Source organism: Vitis vinifera, chromosome 10 (genome assembly GCF_030704535.1).
Source record: "Vitis vinifera cultivar Pinot Noir 40024 chromosome 10, ASM3070453v1".
NCBI lineage: Eukaryota > Viridiplantae > Streptophyta > Magnoliopsida > Vitales > Vitaceae > Vitis > Vitis vinifera.
The window spans coordinates 1,515,184-1,535,044 of record NC_081814.1 but is presented as its reverse complement, the minus strand read 5'-3'; the positions used below and the strand labels follow the sequence as shown (position 1 = coordinate 1,535,044).

The following is a 19,861-nucleotide window of genomic DNA, read 5'->3' as shown; positions in this document are numbered from 1 at the left end:
TTATAATACATAGAAGGATAAGTGGAAAATGATTGAATTAATTGTCATGTGTTCAAGAAGAAGAAAGGCTTAAAGTGGAAAATCCCAATAGGGCTCATCTCAATATTGTAAATCCATGCAAGTAAAAAAAATTCTTGGAGAAAGGCATGGGTAAGAAAAATAAGCAAGTAATAATGCATCTCACAATGGGCAAAATGATGAAAATAGGATACAATGTTATTTTTACCATAAGAAAGGTCACAAAAGAAGAGACTGTTCTGGTTTTCAATCTTGATTGGAAAAGGTAAAACTCAATGCTTATTGTTTTATGAATTCTATTTAATTGATATACTACCAAACTCTTGGTGGTTTGATATTGTTGCAAGCATTCACATAATGAACTTATTGTAGAGATGCCTTACAAGCAAGAGATTAAGTAAAGGAGAGCATTCCAATAATTGAGATTGGTGGACAAGACTGAAGTTCAACGGTGGGGGAGAGACAGCTAGAAAGATGAGATTGACAGATTGCGATATCAACTTAATTGATTTCCAATAACCTGTCTCCACATATCACTTAGAAAGATGCTTGGAAGCAGCAAGAAAACCCTTTTTTCCATACCTCTAGAAGCATGATAATAACATATTGAAAAAGATGTCAATCATCTTGATGAATGATGAAAAGTTTAATACAGCTTTTGGAAAAGGCAGACACCATTTTACTTTGTTAACTAGGATAAAGTATCAACTGATAATTCAAAGCATGAATATGAATATACCAAGAAAGGGACTACCAGAACGTATTACACATGTAATTGCAATAGCCCCAAAATTACTTAATTTGAAGGCAAAACTTTGGCACAGAAAAAAAGAAGTATCTTCATATATATACTTAGTAAATTTTTTTGATATCTCTCATGTTTTCTTAAAGCCAGTCAGATACTTTCCAAGGCAAATTAATGAAAGCACCTGTTGAATAAGCACTGAAACTAGAGATGAAGAATAATGGAGGCAAGCTATGAGTCATTTTCTATGAAAAGTAATATTCTTCACTAACCGGTGTCAAAATATTGTGTGAATGGTCGAATACCTTGGCCTTGAGTTTTGTATATTATATATAGACTTTACAAGGATGCTTTACATGGAAAGCAAATAAAAGCAAATAAATTCCAACATGATTCTAGCCCTATACATGAAAACTATAATCTGTCACATAATATATGCTAACTGTACAGAATAATAAATGGAGAAATAAGGAAACAATTGTGGGCTAAAATAAGGAAAGAATGGTGGGCTAAATTAAGAAAAGAAGTGTGGACAGCAAGTGTGGGCTAAAATAAGGAAGGAAGTGTGGACAGCTTGTGGGCTAAAATAAGGAAAGAAGGGTGGACAGCTTGTGGGCTAAAATAAGGAAAGAAGGGACAGTAAAGCTGTTCTTTGGCAGCCCCCCTCAAATTGATGCAGGTTGATCAACAAGCATCAATTTGCTACTTAGCAAGCAATGTCGATGACGAGGGAGAGCCTTGGTGAAGATATCAGCAATTTGTAAGTCAGTGGAAATATGTGGAAGAATGATAACACGAGCTTTAAAGGCTTTACAGATAGAGTGACAGTCCACTTCAATATGCTTTGTGCGCTCATGATAGACAAGATTGGTTGTGATCTAAATAGCACTTGTATAATCGGCATGTAGAGGTGTAGGATCGATCTCAAAAAAATCTAACTCCGCAAGCAAACCTCAAAGCCAAATGATTTCAGAACAAACAAGAGACATCGCCAGGTACTCAGATTCCGTAGATGACTTAGAGACTCTGTCTTGCTTCTTACTTTTCCAAGAAATCAATGCATCACCTAAGAACACACACCAACCAGTGATGGAGCGACGGGTATCCGCACAACCAGCCCAATCAGCATCACTATAAGCAGCAAGGCGAGTAGAATTGCCTGCAGGGAAGAACAAGCCACGAGTATAAGTGCCTTGAACATAGCGTATGATCCTATGAACAGCAGCCAAATGAAAATGACGAGGAGTCTGAAGGAACTGGCTGACTTGCTGTACAGCAAAAGAAATGTCCGATCTAGTAATGGTGAGATAAACAAGGCTACCCACCAACTTCCTATATAAACTGTGATCAGCAAGTAAGTCACTCTCCTCTTTGCGAAGCTTGACATTTAATTCCATGGGAGTATCAACAGAAGTAGCCCCTTGTAGACCAGTTGTAGCCACCAAGTCACTCGCATACTTATGTTGATTGAGGGAAATACTAGAGTGGCTATGATGTACCTCAAGACCAAGAAAATATGTGAGAGACCCAAAATCTTTCATATGAAAGGACTCGGAGAGATGAGTTTTGAGCTAACCAAGTAAAGCAGAATCGGAACCAGTGATCACAATATCATCAACATAAACCAAAAGAACAACAATACCCATATCTGATTTCCGAAGAAACAAGGAAGTGTTGTACTTGCTCTGTCTGAATGAAAATTGTAATAAAGTGGTGCGGAATTTATCAAACCAAGCCCTCGGAGCCTGTTTGAGACCATAAAGAGAGCGATGAAGCTTACACACATGTGAAGTCAAAGAGGGAAACAATCTCGGGGGTGGCTTCATATAAATACACTCTTTAAGATCCCCATGAAGAAAAGCATTTTTTACATCCATCTGATGTAGTGGCCAATAACTGGAAGCAGCAAGAGCTAGAATCATACGAACAATAGTCATTTTAGCCACAGGAGCAAAGGTCCCTTCATAATTGACACCATATTCCTGATTATTCCCAAGTGCAACAAGCCGAGCTTTGTAACGATCCAAACTTCCATCAGATCGGACCTTGACTGAGTAAACCCATTTGCAACCTAGAGGAACAATAGTGGGAGGACAGGGCTCAATGTCCCAAGTGTGATTGGCCTCTAGAGCGGCAATTTCTTCCTGCATAGCTTGTCGCCAACAATCATGCTTAGCAGCATGTGAGTAGCATGTGGGAATATCAAATTTGGACAATGCAGCAGTAAGGGTTGAAATAGAATTGCAGGAACTGGAAGAGGGAAATCCATACCTATTCGGAGGTACAGACACTCGAGAAGAGCGACGTACTGAAGGTGCTGCAACTGACTGCATCTGGAGCGTGGTAGGATCAGATATCGGGTGAGCCACCGAAAGAGACTGTGGGCGGGAGCGTCTCGTATACACAATACCTGGTTGAAAGCGAGAGCTGACTGGATGAAGATCTGAGAACTGTTGCTCAAAGAAGGGAAGGACCACAATAGAAGAGGATGACACAGTAGAAGAGGATATAGGAATGAAATGTTGATTTTCAAAGAAAATAACATTCCTAGAAATACGTGTACGATGTAATGTAGGATCATAGCAAACAAATCCCTTTTGACACATATTATATCCTAAGAAAGCACATCGAACAGATTGAGCAGATAATTTATGTCGCTCATGAGGAGGTAAATGAACAAAGCATACACAACCAAAAATACAAAGGTGATCATAACTAGGTTGCTTAGCAAATAAGCGGAAATAGGGAGACTCCATATGTAGGACTTGAGAAGGTAAACGATTAATCAAGTGAGTAGCAGTTTTTAGAGCCTCTACCCAAAACATGGATGGAACAGAAGATTCTAACAAGAGAATACGTACCACATCTAAAAGATGACGATTTTTGCGTTCGACAACTCCATTTTGTTGAGGAGTAGAGGGACATGAACGTTGATGAATAATACCCTTAGAAGCCAAGAATGCTTGAAACTCAGTAGACAAATACTCACCACCGGAATCTGTGCGTAATGTCTTAATAGAAGTAGAAAATTGATTGTCAACATACGCTAAAAACTCAGTGAAAGTACGAAAGACCTCAGATTTAAAGCGAAGAAAGTAGACCCAAGTAAATCTGCTATGATCATCAATGAAAGTCACATAATATTTAAATTTCTCATGTGAACTAATCGGGGAAGGTCCCCAAACATCACTATGGATAAGATCAAAGCAGTGAGATGCTCTACTTGCATGCAAAGGGAATGGAAGAGTTTTACTTTTACCAAGTTTGCAAGAATCACACTCAAGAGATAAAGAATAACGATCCTTATTACCAGGTAAATCAGAGTTCAATACATGAGATAAGATCTGAGTATTGGGATGGCCTAAACGACGATGCCACACCATACTAAGATCGGAAACATTATTACAAGCAAAAGACTTAATAGAAGAAAGTGGAGAAAAATCTGGAACAGGTAAAAATAGTGGAAACAAGCACCCCACTTTAGGTCCCTTTGCGATCGGCTTCCCCGTTACCTGGTCCTGCACAACACAACCATTACCAGAAAAATTAACAACACAATTGTTATCAACTAATTGGCCAACTGAAATAAGATTCGTGGAAAGCTGAGGAGTAAGAAACACATCAGTGAACTTAGAAGAGGCATCGCCAATAGCAGCTATGGGCAAAGAGCTGCCATTGGCAGTCTGAATGGAAGATTGACTAGTGTAGGGTCGAACATGACACAAAGCGGTGGGATTATTAGTCATGTGATTAAAGGCCCTCGAGTCCACGTACCAAAGTTTAGTAGAATTGGTACCTTGAAACCCCATTGCTGATAATGCTGAAATTAACATCTGTTGCACCATTTCTGGGGTGTAGTAATCTGGTGCAGGAGGTGCAGGAACAGAGCACGCAGTTGAAGGAAAGTCGTGTGTTGCAGAAGTTGCTATAGGAGGGACAATAACCAAAGTCTGAAATGTTTGGGCCTGACGATTCTGGGGGCAAATACGACATTCTTTGATAATGTGACCCTTCTTCTTGCAATAAGAACAAAACTTTTTAGGGCAAGTGGCAGCAATATGCCCATATTCCTTGCAGCAAAAACACTGCAAGTTTTTAGAATGCATAGGTGGTTCGCGTCCTCAGGTAGCATAAGCTACAGTTGTCATCCTGGAACTGCCATGAGATTGCTCCAAAATAGCTTGAGTACTAAGGCGTTGCTCTTCGCGAAGTAACCCACCAAAACAAATATCAAGAGAGGGAACAGGAGATCTATTCAGTAAAGAGGAGCGGACAGATTCATATTCTGGACGTAGTTTCATAAGAAACTGATCACGCCGGGTAGTCGCGTGAATAGTCTGAATAGTTGAGAGAGCGGCAATAGGAACATCCACTGTAACCAAATCAGCATATTCATGCCAAAGAGTCAAAAATGCCGAGTAGTAGTCCTGGATGGAAAGACTACCATGTTGAAACATGGCAATCGCATGTTCTAATTGAAAACGACGAGCATCGTTATCCTGATGATAAACTTTCTTCAAATAAGCCCACATAGATTGAGCGGAGCGATGGGGCCGCAAGTGGGTGACAATATGAGGCTCCATTGAACCAAGAAGCCAAGACATGATGCGTGCATCAAGCACAGCCCATGAAGGAGAAAACCCAACATCCTAAGATTTGTCAAAAGTGGATGGTTTTTCAACATCCGTGCCATCAATATGACCCCAAAGGTCTTTTCCCTTGAGAAAAAGTTCAAACTGAAATGCCCAGGTAGAATAATTTGTGCATGTAAACTTAACACACAGAGGTGCGGAATCCATAGAAAATAAATAGAACCCGAGACAAAAGGATTGACCAAAAAAATCCTTGAAGAAAACTGACCCACGACAGCCACAGAAATACTAAGAAAAATGGTTGTGGTTGGGTGCAGTACGGATCAACACAGACTTGACAGAAAACACAGAAAAGAATTTGAGGGAAGAAAAATTAGCAACCTTGCTCTGATACCATGTCAAAATATTGTGTGAATGGCTGAATACCTTGGCCTTGAGTTTTGTATATTATATATAGACTTTACAAGGATGCTTTACATGGAAAGCAAATAAAAGCAAATAAATTTCAACATGATTCTAGCCCTATACATGTAAACTATAAATCTCGTTTAGCTAAATAAGTCCTTCTCAAGAGGGAATCACTGGAGTAGTAGTGTACTAAATAAAATAACTCTTCGGGTGGAAAGACATTGGCGAGGAATAGTGGTTGTAATGTTAGTCCAACCTTTTTTAAACAAATAAAATCATCTAAGTGTGTGCTGGGAACCCCTTTTTAAGTGGTGATGTAGATTGGCTTTTAATTATTTAATTTTACTTATATTTGAGGGAAAAAAATATGAAAAAGCAGCATAATTTTAACCTAATTTTAACCTAAATTTCTAAGTCAAAATATTATATAACATCACTCAATTTTAATGAATTTCAATCCTGATTATGACTTAATTTTTCTTACTTGGAAGCGTTTCTAACATATATGACTCTTTGGGATGGAAAACCATGAATATCCTTTGGTTCCTCAATCTGGTTAATTTGCCATTATCATATCAACCATGGACTCAAAAATCATCTCTAGGATCATAAGATCTCTTCTCCGTAGCCATCATTACAATGAACTTTAGTCGCTTTTTCTCTTCATGTCTTGCCTATTACCTTTCTCTAATCATTTCATCTAGCCTCCCTTTGCACTATGGCGTGTGCCAAGCTTGATAGTTTATACCATTTGCTAGTCGAGTGTTTTTTGTTTTCAACGGTTTGTAGTAGAGTTCATGTATTTAATTATACATTTATGGAAAAAAAAAATTATTTCAAGTGAATCTAAAACCAACTTGAAATCGCTAGTATTCTTAGTTTGTACTAAAAGTTCGGAATTAGCATAGAACAAGACACTCGTAAGGGGCCAATTTTTCTCTATTTTTCCAATCCTTCGTCCTTGAGACATTAGCCTCTCATGTGTAATGGAAGAGATGGAATGTTGTTTGTCTTCCCAAATCATTTTTCCTTTCAAACCATGAGTGGGGTTTGACAATGAAATCCTTGTAATTTTATTTGATGTAGACAAATTTATTTGAAAATTTTTAGCCTTATTTTCTCTTTAGGATCACAAATATAAGGTTATGTTTGGCTCTTGAAAAGCACCAAGAAAAGAAAAAAAAATGTAAAAGAAAATTATTTTTTCATATTTGATTTCATAATAAATTTTCTAAAGAAAATTAAATATAATTAAAATTAATTAAAAATCTATACATTTTAAAATTATTTTATCTAAGGAAATTAAGTGAAATGAGTTTGAAAAAACATATAAAAATAATTTATTAATTTTGAATTTATTTTTTATTTTTTTCGTATTTTCTTTTCTTCCACTTTACCTCTATTTTTTCTTTCCTTCACATTTTCCTCCAAATTTTCCAAGAACCAAACATAACCTAAAAGTATTTTTATTTCCTTATCGTAAGTACATATAAAAAATAATTAATTTTTATCAAGCTACGTATTCAAACAAAAAAAAAAAATCAAATACTACAAATCTACATGTGAATATATATAAAGTTAAAATATTAAATAAGTTCAAAAAAATTGGAATATTAAATATATTTATATAAATAATATGGGATTTACTACATGTTTTTAAACAAGCAAATTGGGTTTTAGATGGATTAATCTAACTACTGACCAGCAACTTTCTAATCTTTTAAAAGAAGTTCCTTCTTAATTATTGGCATTTGACCATCACATTTTAGCATGGTAATGTCCTCGGAATCAATGGCCATTAAGAAGAGTCAAGAAAAATTGTCCAAATTGATGAGGATAATGAACTTTTGAAGCACATTGTCAAACCAAGACCCATTATTATCCGGTAATTACAAAAATGAAAAATATCAATATCTATAATTAACCATCCATTGTCTTCTAGCAAGAAGCTCCAATTTCCCATCAAGAAGGTTAAATCCATCATTTCAATTTTCAGTGGTCCTATTGGAAATATGTTAACCACACACCTAATAAATAATATAAATAATTCATTTCACGTGGCTCCCTAATGGCAACATGATCATACCATGACTCCAACTCATATCACCCACATGATAGCATGGCCATGTTGTCACTACCATGACATCATCAAAAGCATCACATCCTGTGCATAACATGTCACACCTCTCCATATTCATATCTAATGATTTTTTCGGTTCATACCTAATGATTTTTCAAGCAACAGCTTTGAAACATATAACAAATTATTAAACTAATAAAATATGGGGTAAAATTTAATATTTATTATTTATAAGTAGAAAATACTTTTAATATTTATGATATTTGAAAATTTTTATCATTCAAGTATTAAAAATATTATAAACGCTTTCTAAAATTATTCTCAAACACACTCTTAATAACTTAAGTTGATTTTAAATAAAAGATGATGAGTTACTTTGTAGCATAAATTAAAACATATTTTCATTTATAAAATTAAAAAAAAAAGTAATATAGAAATTCTACAATTGAACTATATTTAAAAAAATCTTAAATGTTGTTTCATATTTTTTAAAATATAAAGCTTTAATAATTTAGAATAATATAAAAATGAATGTGCACATTATTGAATATTTATTTGCTTATAAATTTAAATTATTAAAGCAAATAAATTTATAAAAGTAAAATATTTGTTGATGATATCTACGAAATTCAGTGTTCTTCAACCTAAAAATAATATAGAAATTTAAGATGGAAATTGTTTCATCAACTGTTGAAACTTGTTGAGAAGATGGAAAGGGGCAAAACCCAATGGCCATGTGGTTGCCAATGGGGTGGAGGAAAATAAGGACCCAATAGTATTTGGCACGTCATTCAACTGGCAAAATTAAATTGAAGAATCAAGAAGAATTTGTCCCAAAATGATAGCCCGCATTTTAAATGCCATACAAAGAAAGGAGGGAAAAACAAGTTTCAATTTTTTATTATTTTCAACACTGAGTGAGTATTTGCTAAATCAATTTAATATGATTTAAATTATTTAATTCTTGATACTAGGTTAAGTATAATAAAAGGGCGTTTCATAAAATAACATAATATTGAAAATTAAAATTAAAAATGACTTAATGTAAGACACCCATATCATTAATTTGTTAAAAAAATAAAAATTTTGTTTTTATATTTTTGTTTTTAAAATGTTTGAGAATCAATATATTATTATTATTATTATTATTATTATTATTATTACTTAAATTTTTATTATTAAATTTCAAAAATAAATTATTAGATATGATTTTTAAAATTAGTTCAAAATGCTAATCTTAGAAATAGGAAAAGAAAATTGTCATAAATTATTATTATGAACACTCATTATTCCAATGTCTATGAATGCGGAAGCAATAATGTAAACCTCAACTCTCGTGCTCCCATGTCAATTCAATCACTTCATAGATAACTTAAATTGTTATCACAAATGTACATTTCAAAACGTCAAACAGAATTTCATCTCTTAGTATAGAACAACTTAGATATTTCTAAATAGAATTATTATGGTTTTTTCAATATGCTTCCATCATGTATGTTTGCAATTGATGTCATAAATTGCATGGTAATAAGGGCAAAAATCATATCTTAAACTTGATGTTTGCATTAAACATACTCTCAAATTAGTCAATTATATGTTGTCTTGTGTAAGTTTAGTTTTCTAACAATTTTCATTAATTGTTAATGTTTACATCTATTTTCATGAATAATGATGATTTTACAAACCTCTCAGGATATACTGAATACAATAGTAAAGTACGGGTGGAGTCCAAGGATCAAAGTCGCATAAAGATCAATGACGTAATCCTATTTCAAGTGAGTCAAATGAATTTTGTTAAATTAGTTCAAATAAATTTTGTTAAATTTTAAACTCTTTTAAAATCAACCTTACCCGTTTTTAGAAGATTTGAACTTTGTTTGTTAATGCATAAATCTTGATCACCGAAACAAAAAAAAAAAGGGTTCTCTTATCCATTGTAATTTTTTTTTTTTTTTCATAACTTTCATATTTTCTAGTAATAGTCATAAAAATATGAAGAGATAAGTAAAAAAAAAAAAAACATAAAAAAAAAAAGGAGGTCCTCTTATCCATTGTAATTTTTTTTTTTTTTCATAACTTTCATATTTTCTAGTAATAGTCATAAAAATATGAAGAGATAAGTAACTAAACTTCAAATACAAATCATTTTAAAAAATTACTAGACTCTTTAACCAATCCAACATATAAAATCTTGTTTGATCTTAAATCTATTTATTTAATGAAAAAAAAAAGTTATGTTCAAAGAAGAAATCAATAGAATCATTTTAAACCAATTTTAGTGAATACATTTCTAATATTAATTGAATTAATTTTTTTGTTTTAAATTATTTGTATAAATTATTAAAATTGTTAACAAATTAAATGCATTAAATTTAGCATTATTTAGAGTTTGTTTTTCCAATAAATACAAAAATCAAGAGAATAGATATTATCTTTGTTTTTTATGGTTTACTTCTTTTTTTTCTTAAAAATTTTCATGTTTTAATTTTATTCTTAGGAAATAATCGAAAACAACTTCTTAACTTTTGATAATTGCCATCCTTTTATTTTGTTATGAAAAAATATTTTTTGAGACTAACAACCTAACCAAGCCCATGCATTTTAAAAAACGGTGTTTTATTTTTAAAGTAAGAAAAAAAATGTTTTCAAATCATATGTTCAAACAAATTCTCACTTAAATGTTTGTCAATTAGGTGCATGTCAATTAGCTTCTTTTTTTTGGCTTATTCAATAAAACAAAGCTAATCAAACAAGTGATCATTATCTAAGTAAATTCTAGAGGAATGAGAGCCAGTTTCTAGGGACCAAATGATATTTCATTACTCATTCAGACATTCAGAACCACTTAGTAGTGGAGTCCGTTTCTTTTTCATTCATAATGTTTCCTCGATTCCCCCCTCTATAATTATGGAACCTATGACTATAACCTTCTTCACCCATAAATGTACCTTTCATAGAAAATATAACAAATATTGATATAGGAAATCAAATTTGTGAGACGACCATCACTCTTCTTTGTGTGAACAAGTATCTTTAATCATCGTAAATCTAATAATATCATACAGTAATCCTCCCTAATGTGATTATTACATATTTTACACCAAATAAGAGTGTTTGGGAAGTTCTTTTTAAAATTCCATTTTCAAATAAGAAAATAAAATTGTTTCTTATGTTTTCAAAAATAATTTTTCTATTTTAATTTTGTAAAAAGTTTGTAATATTTGAAAGTTTATAGGTATAGTAATAAATAGCTACTTATAGATGTTAATTATGAAATGCCTAAAGAGGTGAATAGGTATTTATTTCTTTTTAATCCAATATTTTTAATTTTTGTGAATAAGTATTTACTTCGTTTTAACCTGAATTTTTAATTTTTAATTTCTCTTTAACACTTATGAAATAAAATAGAGAAATCAACCATATAACAAATGATTTTTATGGGGAAAATCATCTACACAATCTCCTGAGATTATATGGATATAAAAACCATGGGATTTGAACAAATTCACAATTGAAAGAAAAGTATACAAATTTACCCGATGTCATCCTTTTAAGTCTTATTTTTAGTGGTAATTAAGTAATAAAATTTTAAAAATAAATAAATAAATTGGTTATGGTAAACAACCTTAATATTTAAGTAATAATTAAATACTAAAATTCATATAAAAAATTTAAGCATAATTTAATTTAAAATTATTTAAATTATTAAACATTACAAATTTAAAATTTTACCAAATGCTTAGAAGTTTCAAGGGATAGAAGACATCAATTTCACTCATTTCCAATAACCCTTCTCCACATTTTGCTAAGAAAGGTGTTTGAAAGGAGTGAGAGAACTTTTTCCCAAGACTACGGAAGAATCTTTATTTTAAAAAGGGACAAGCCTCTTTAATCAATGGAATACGTAAAATCTAGTTTCATTTAAAATCTATTTGTTTAATAAAAAAAAATTAAAAAATTATAATTATGTTCAAAGAAGAATTGGTAGAATATTTTAAATCAATTTCAATTAATAAATTTTTAATATTAATTGAATCAATCAAATGGGTTTAATTTACTATTATTTGGAGTTCACAAAAAAAAAATTCAAGAAAATAAAGATTATCTTTGTTTGTTATGGTTTACTTTTTTTTCATGAAAAAATTCATGTTTTTATTTTATTATAAGGAAATAATTGAAAAAAAAATCTTCTTATTTTTTGAAAATTATCTTCCTTTTTTATACTAACAACTAAGGGTCTCCAACGGGCGGGCCGGGCCGGCCCGGGCCTATGGGCCCGTTGACTGGTCAACGGGCCGGGCCGAGCTCAAATGCTAGGCCCGCGGCCCGGCCTATGAGCCCGCGGGCTAGCGGTCTGGCGGGCTGGGAGGGCCGGGCCCGCGGGCCAGGCCGCGGGCTTTTTTAAATAAGCCAAAATGGCTTTTAAATAAAGGAAGGAAGAGGGGGGGATTCGAACCCCTCCCCTCAAGCTTAAATTTCAAGGCTCTAACCAACTGAGCTACATTTCTTTTATGCTTATTAAATGAATTAGTTATATATATATAAAAATATAGTATATTATTTTTTTTTTAAAAATTAAAGGCGGGCCTAAGGGCCGGGCCTACGGGCGGGCCTACGGGCCAAGCCTACGGGCCGGGCCAGGCCTAAATTTAGGCCCGCGGCCCGGCCCGCCCATAAACGGGCTCGGGCCGGGCCGGGCCTAAAGCGGGCCGCGGGCCGTGGGCTTTTTGGAGACCCCTACTAACAACCTCGCAAGACCATACATTTTAAAAAACAATGTTTCATTTTTAAAATAAAAGATTTGTTTTTAAATCCCATATTGAGACAAAATCTCACTTAAAATACTTTTTAAATAAAATGCAAATCAATTAGTTGTCAATCAGCTACATGTCCATTAATTTCTCCTTTTTGGCTTATTCAGAAAAGTAAGGGTAATCAAACAAGTGATCGTTATCCTTTTTGGCTTATTCAGAAAAGTAAGGGTAATCAAACAAGTGATCGTTATCTAAGTTCTGTACTAGAGGAATGAGAGTCATATTAACGCTCGTCGCAGCCCACCTTGCAGCTGCCATGCAGTCGGCACTCTGGGGATCGGCCAATATCCACTTGGGGTCCGGCATTTGAACTAACCACAAGGGATTTTTCAATGTTGCGGTTTTGGACGGGTTTTTGTGGAGGGGTGGTGGCAGATGTGGCGATGATAGCTTGAATTTGTAGGCTCAGAAATGATGATGAGAACTGCCTTCAATGAATTCTCAGTTTCGGATGGGTCCACTATTGAAAATTGACGTTGTTATTATCACCTTCATCTCCGTATAGATTGGACTTTTACGACGGAAGGACAAGATGCTCTGTCGGTGACTCAGTGCATTGTAGAATGGTGCATGCACTGGACATTAAGGACAAGATGCTCTGTCCGTGACTCAGTGCATTGTAGAATGGTGCATGCACTGGACATTAAGGACAAGATGCTCTGTCCGTGACTCAGTGCATTGTAGAATGGTGCATGCACTGGCCAATGTCTTAAAGCAAAATAACTGTTCATGGCCTACCAACCACACCAACAGATCTTACTGATTAGCAAAAGTGATATTATAGGCAGTTCAAATTATTATGGATGTAAATAGGAATTTAGCCCTATTTCATAACTGTATTTTAAAACAATTTTCCCTTCCCAAAACAGGAAAGGGGAAAATACTTTTGAGAATTAGAAAGCAGAAAATAAGAGCTAGTTTGACAACGTTTTGAAAAACAGTTATAAAAAGCAATTTTTGATGACAATTTCTGAAAATTATTTTATAATATTTTGTAAAAGAAAAATCTATTTGAAAACCTAAAATATTTTAAATATTTTTAAATATATTTTAAAAATAATTTTTATGTCTAATATTTTATTTTTAATTATTCTATATGTTATAAAACAGTTGTTGGTTGTTAAATATGTTTTTCTTTTTTTTTTTTTAAATAACAAAAAATTGTTCTTAAAAACAATTATCAAATAGGCACTGAGATGTTTTCAAAGAATATGGTTTAGTTATTTTTAGTTTTGTCATTTTTTAATTGATAGTTATCTTTTTAAAAAATATTTATATAAATATAGAAAATGATTGAAAATAATGCATTACATATCTAAGATGGTGTTTGTTTTTTGGCTTAATAGAAAAAGCTAAATATTTTGACTTTTTCTATTTAGCTAAAAGTAACTTGTTGATACTATCCAACATAGGTAAAGTGAATTTATTATCAATAAATTTAGTTTAATGATGTTGGTTGATGTCAATAAGTTACTTTTAGGTGAATAGAAAAAGTCAAAATATTTGGTTTTTTCTATTCAACCAAAAAACAAACACCACTTAAGTTATTTTTAAAAATATAAAAAATAAATTAAAAATATTTAAAGTTCTCAAACACACTTTTTGTTTTAAAAATATTATAGAACAATTTTCAAAAAATATTCTTAAAAATATTTTAAATAATGCTTCCCAAAAAATACCTTAATCCCTTAGTGAAAAGATGATGAACTACTTTGTAGCATAAATAAAAACTTGTCTCTAACAAAATAAAAATGTAACAATATTATATAGAAATTCTAAAATTGGATTACATTTAGGAAACCTTAAATGTTGTGTAAAGTATAATATCTAAATAATTAAAAATAATATAAAAATGCATGTCTATTTACATACAAAATTTAAGTTGTTAGGTAATTCGTCCTATCTTACCCTAATGAGAATTAATAAGTTGGGGAAAAAAATCATTGTTCATCACGAGATTCACAAGGATCATCAAAGGCAATATCCACATTACAATTTAATTCTTTTTTATGTACAACTGCATCCGAGCCACACGCCCATTCTGGTCTCCCTCTCTGAAGAACCTCCCATGGCGGACATGGATAAGGCCAAAGGCATCCACCAACTCAACGGAGATTTGTACCGTGCTCTGATGGAGAAGAACTCCAAGGATGTGCTGGATTGCTTCGAAAGACTTCCAAAGGACGAAGGTCCATTGCACACAATCACCATACATAAAGACACCGTTCTCCATATGGCCTGTTACTCCAAGCAGCGAGATCTCGCTCTCGAGTTACTGAAACTGTTGCCCCCCAGTCTTAACGACCGACTCACCAACACCAAAAACGATGTGGACAACACTATCCTCCACGAGGTAGCCACTAACAACTCCATGACTGACGTTGCCACTGAAATATTGAACAGAACTCCGAAGTTGCTTACTGCTCGTAACATCCTTGGAGAGACGCCTCTCTTTCGAGCGGTCCGGTACGGGAAAGATGAAATGTTCAAGCTACTAGCTGAGAAGCTTGACCGTATGGATTTTGAAACTGAAGAAGATCGTAAAGCCTGTTTGCAGAGGAAAGATGGAACAACTATTCTCCATATTTCCGTATTTACTGAGAATTTTGGTGAGTTCTCAGTAAACCACTAGGAAGAAGATGGATTACCTCACAAGTATTTTAATTAGTGAAAATCTTAATTAATTGAGATTCAATTTTGAGTTGATTTCCACTTTTGTACCTCTAATCTAGTGCTAATATAGTTGTTTCTTTAATTTCTGTAAAAAACTATGTGAACAGACTTGGCGCTGTTGATTGCGGAAAGATACGGAGATTTAATTAGCGCCTGGGACTCTAACCAAATGACGGCTCTTCAACATCTAGCATGCAACCCATCGGCATTTCTCAGTGGATGCGAACACGGACATCTGAGGCGATTCATCTACTCTTGTATAGTATCTTTATTCTCTTCTCCACTCACTGGATTAATTAAATTCTTTTGGCACTGTTATAATTTTCATAAGGGTTTTCAGTATGTGCCCAAATACTTTGAAAAGTTGTTTAAAAATCAGAAGAGGGCTTGTAGTCCTTGCCTTGGTATGGCTTTGGCTTACGTTCCTTTTGGGAATAGCAAATTGAATATCAATGCCTTTCTTTTTTCTTCCTTTTGACAGAACTAAGAAAAGGTTTTCCAGGTTCGTCCAGTCTTTCTGTTTGTCATACTATCTGTTTTTCACTTTCCATGGTCTTTTTGTTTTTTTCCCTGAAGAATTACATCGTGGAATTCATACCAACCAAGCGTTTTTCAGGTATTTCAAACAAGGCCAGGGGAAGTCGGTGTCAAGATCTTAAATCTGATGGTAGGTTCTTGGGACTCTGATAGTCTACTGTTTATTTCTTTGTCTAATGTCTTAAATGCTGATATACAAAGAAAATTACCATTTGTTTAATTAGCCCTCCACTAGGACAGATTCACGGCATATTTGAATGTTATTTTTTTTTTCTTTTTTTCTTTTTTTGTCCCATTAAAACTGTAGTTTTTTTTTTTTTTTTTTAAAGGAACATTTGAGAGCTTCATAACATTTTTTAAGACAATTAATATTAAAAAAAAAAACAATTTTTGGGAATAATTCTCAGTTAAATGTTTTTAAAAACAATTTTTTTTTATTTAAATAGTTCTTAATTATCAAAAAACAATTTTTGAAAATAATTTTATTTATCAACTCAAATGTATATGGAAACAATTTTACATGCTTATTCTCTATATAAAGTTATTATACACCCGCCTACAATGCAAATATTTTCAAAGTATTCTCCATCTTTCTAATGGTTGTTTAAAGCATAAAAATAATTAAAAATACTTAAAATTTATTATAAAAAATAACTTGTTATGAGAATAAACTCTGAAAGAACTATTTTGTATCAAAAGCCTACCAAATATGTTTTCTAAATTTTCTATAAAAAATAAAAATAAAAATAAAATAAAAAACTATTTTTAAGAATAGTTATCAAACATAGTCTTAACTTCAACAAATTAAATGAATTTAGGTTTTTTCCTTAAGCTTCTGTGTAAAAAGAACCTGGAATTTTACTTACACAAAATCTTTTCTTAGTATTATCAATAGAGGGTCGTTTGCGCTGTCATTCATATGAAGCATTTGAATTTATTGTTCTTCGTTCTTGAGAAGTTTTCATGCTAAATATAAGGGAACTACTGACTTTTATTTTATTGAAAAGCTAAATCACGCTTTAGATGGCCCATTTGGGAAGCACTTTTGGAAGAAAAGCATAGATATGAAGCAGCTTGCGAACTTGCCAGTAAGTTACTAGAAAGTGATACTTCATGGGAGGCTACGAATCCTCAAGCAGTGGACCGAGGTGTGCCTACAAAGCCCATTTCTGTGCAAGAGAAAGGAGGAGGATCATTGGTATCATCAAAAAAAAGGGAAAAAGTGAAGCCCTCTATTGTCCTGCAGCACCCAGATGATAAGAAAGGAAAAACCTCTCCAAAAGGCAATAGAACTAGATTCAACAATATCAGGAACAAGGAAACTCCATTGTTTTTAGCAACAATGTCAGGCATTCCAGAGATTGTCAGTGAAATACTCAAGAAATACCCTCAGGCAATTGAGCATTATAATGACCAAGGAAGGAACATACTTCATGTAGCGATCAATTACCGCCAGATAGAGATTTTTGATATGGTAGTTGAGATGGAAATGCCAGCCAGGAGGCTACTACGGGCAACAGACACTAAAGGGAACTCCATTCTGCATATGATTGGAAAGAAAGGAAAACGCTACGTCTCGAGAAAAACACGATCCCCTGCAATCCAATTGCAAGAGGAGTTGCTCTTGTTTGAGGTGCACTTCCACTACCCCATTCATAATCTTGTTAGGGTCCATGATCCAGTAGCTTGAGTTAATATGATGATAATGGCCCAAAAATGAGAGTACTACTGGTTCATGTGGTTTTTCTTCTATATGCAGCGTGTGAAGGAATACTCTAAATCCCATTTCCTCAAGGTCTTCAACCATAACAACCAGACTGCAGATGAATTATTTGCTTCCAACTACTGTGAACTTCATGAGGAAGCCAAAGAATGGCTGAAGCGCACCGCTGAAAACTGCACCATTGTGGCTGTTCTTATTGCTACCGTTGCCTTTGCTGCAGCCTACACTATACCAGGAGGACCAAATCAAAGCACTGGTATCCCACTCCTCCTTTCTCAACCATTCTTCGTGGTTTTCACCCTGGCTGATGTAATCTCCCTCACTTACGCCTTGACATCTGTCATCACATTTCTCTCAATCCTCACATCTCCATTTCAGTTACAAGACTTCAAGAAGTCTCTTCTTCGAAAGCTGATGCTCGGTTTTACGTTTTTAATCCTTTCCGTGTCGATGATGATGGTGGCATTTGGTGCAACAGTCATCCTTATGATACAGAATAAGGAAAGGTGGACCAAAATTGTCCTATACTCGGTTGCATTCCTCCCAGTTATTATTTTTGCGCTCTCATATTCCCCGCTATATTATAGACTCCTGAAAGCTTGCACTGGTCTGCTCAATCTTGCACTTGAGCTTTGCCCCAGGTGTACTTGTGTTTCTCCACCATCATGGACAACCAAGTTTTTCAACCGCGGAGAATCCAAGCCCAACCGCCCTCAATCTCAAACATTCAGTTCCAAATGCCCTTCTACATTTCAAACCATTGATTCTTCAGTTTGAAAGGCCGATGAGGACCTATGTATGTATGTATGAGTGATTTGAATGCTTCTTTCTCATTTATTTGCTTAGAACTGATTGTACAAATGTTATGTAATAAGTGAACCGGTAGTTGATGATATTTTAACAAATGAAAAAAATGAAATGGAAGGTTTTAATAAATGCAGAAAAAACCCAACACCAAGGAGGCAAAACAATGGAACTAATTAAGCATCACTGTTTTCTTCAACTTAAGAGGAAAAATGTAGAAATTTCAGACTAGAAAAAGGGTCAAAACCACCATCAGAATGATAATAACAAAGGGAAAAGATGACAAAAGTTCAGCGCCTCTTTTCGGAAAAATGGCCGAACATCATTTAGCTTTGTTGGCGAAGACAAAACATTAATAATACATGTTCCGAGTAAGAAGATTGAAAAGTAAACAAACAAATAATTCTATGTGTAGTAGTATTGCTAATTCATTTACCAGTGTTGATTACTACTCAAAAAGTGCTATTTGATAGCCTTTAATTAATCCTTTTTAACACTTTTGAGTAGTAGTTTAGGCCTTTTAACTCAATTGGCATGTTAAGGATCCTTTAAAGCAATTTTGATCACTTTGTGTAAGTTTTGGTGTTTTTGATAGTATTTTGATCACCAAAGCAAGTCAAGAATGAGGAGAGCTATGAGGAATCTTGGGCAAAGCTTAGAATTCAATTGCCAAGAGTGAATCCGGATTGCAAGGAGAAAAAGCAAAGAGAATCTGTCATGAAGCCTATTCTTGATGACAGTCGTAGCAGCCACTTTTGGAGCACTTTCTGAAGTCCAAATGATGCAAGCTATATACCATTTCAAAGCTCAGGAAGTCAACAATCCAATGCTTCAAACGGTGCGCGATTCGGAGTTGAAACGAAGAAGTTGCAGCCATTACAAGCCAGTCACTCTAAAGTGTTGCGGAATCAGCCTTTTGTTGCGAGAATTTCGCAGCACTTTTGTACAGTAAGGTGTTTCTCCTTCTGACGATGCACGAACCATGCCGCGAGAGGGAAGCTAGGAACTTCAAGATGGAAGCCAACTTTGCAGCCTGGTGAAGATAGCTTGGTCTTGCGAAATAATTTCGCAGCCCTCTTGGGGGTCTGCGAAATTTCACAGGCACCACTTTTCTCCTGCGAAATGGCTCCGGAAGCCTCCCGAAGCTTGCTACCGACATTGGGAGATATTTTCCATTAGATTTTTGTTGTCTAAATCCCAAAATACTCCTTGTAAACCACCAATTACATGATTCCTTAGTTTTTAAGTTAGTAAAAAGACCAAATATCTTTGTAACAATTAGTTTTATATTAATTTGATATAAATACCTCTCGGGAGCCTGTTCTCAGAGAGGAGTTCCTTCTGTAACCATTTGGTAAGCAAGTAAAGTATTTTCTTTCTACTGCCTTACCTTCTCACTTTGTATTTTCATTTTATTTCTAAGTTATGAATTCTCTGAGGAGTTTTCCCCAGAGAATGAGTAACTAA

The 19,861-nt window shown here is 33.9% G+C and overlaps 3 protein-coding genes across 5 annotated transcripts; 1 reads left to right on the top strand and 2 right to left on the bottom strand.

The window, feature by feature from the left end:
* Positions 1–1,716: 1,716 nt before the first annotated feature.
* Positions 1,717–2,160, bottom strand: LOC109122075 (uncharacterized mitochondrial protein AtMg00810-like). Its single transcript, XM_059740151.1, has one exon. The coding sequence runs from the start codon at positions 2,158–2,160 to the stop codon at positions 1,717–1,719; it is 444 nt and encodes a 147-aa protein (XP_059596134.1).
* A 2,724-nt stretch (positions 2,161–4,884) lies between these two features.
* On the bottom strand, positions 4,885–5,367 carry LOC132254459 (uncharacterized). Its single transcript, XM_059740150.1, has one exon. The coding sequence runs from the start codon at positions 5,365–5,367 to the stop codon at positions 4,885–4,887; it is 483 nt and encodes a 160-aa protein (XP_059596133.1).
* A 9,225-nt stretch (positions 5,368–14,592) lies between these two features.
* On the top strand, positions 14,593–18,485 carry LOC100245282 (ankyrin repeat-containing protein ITN1). Of its 3 annotated transcripts, XM_010648301.3 has the most exons (6): positions 14,593–15,266; positions 15,438–15,587; positions 15,947–15,997; positions 16,875–17,500; positions 17,627–17,846; positions 17,969–18,485. In XM_010648301.3, the coding sequence occupies exons 1-6, from the start codon at positions 14,726–14,728 to the stop codon at positions 18,088–18,090; spliced, it is 1,710 nt and encodes a 569-aa protein (XP_010646603.1). In that variant the 5' UTR covers positions 14,593–14,725; the 3' UTR covers positions 18,091–18,485. The 3 variants fall into 3 exon arrangements, with proteins under 3 accessions (XP_010646603.1, XP_002266101.2, XP_059596196.1); XM_002266065.5 differs by having other exon boundaries at positions 14,594–15,266; positions 17,627–18,485; XM_059740213.1 differs by lacking the exon at positions 14,593–15,266 and having other exon boundaries at positions 15,474–15,587; positions 15,812–15,997; positions 17,627–18,485.
* The last annotated feature ends 1,376 nt before the right edge of the window (positions 18,486–19,861 follow it).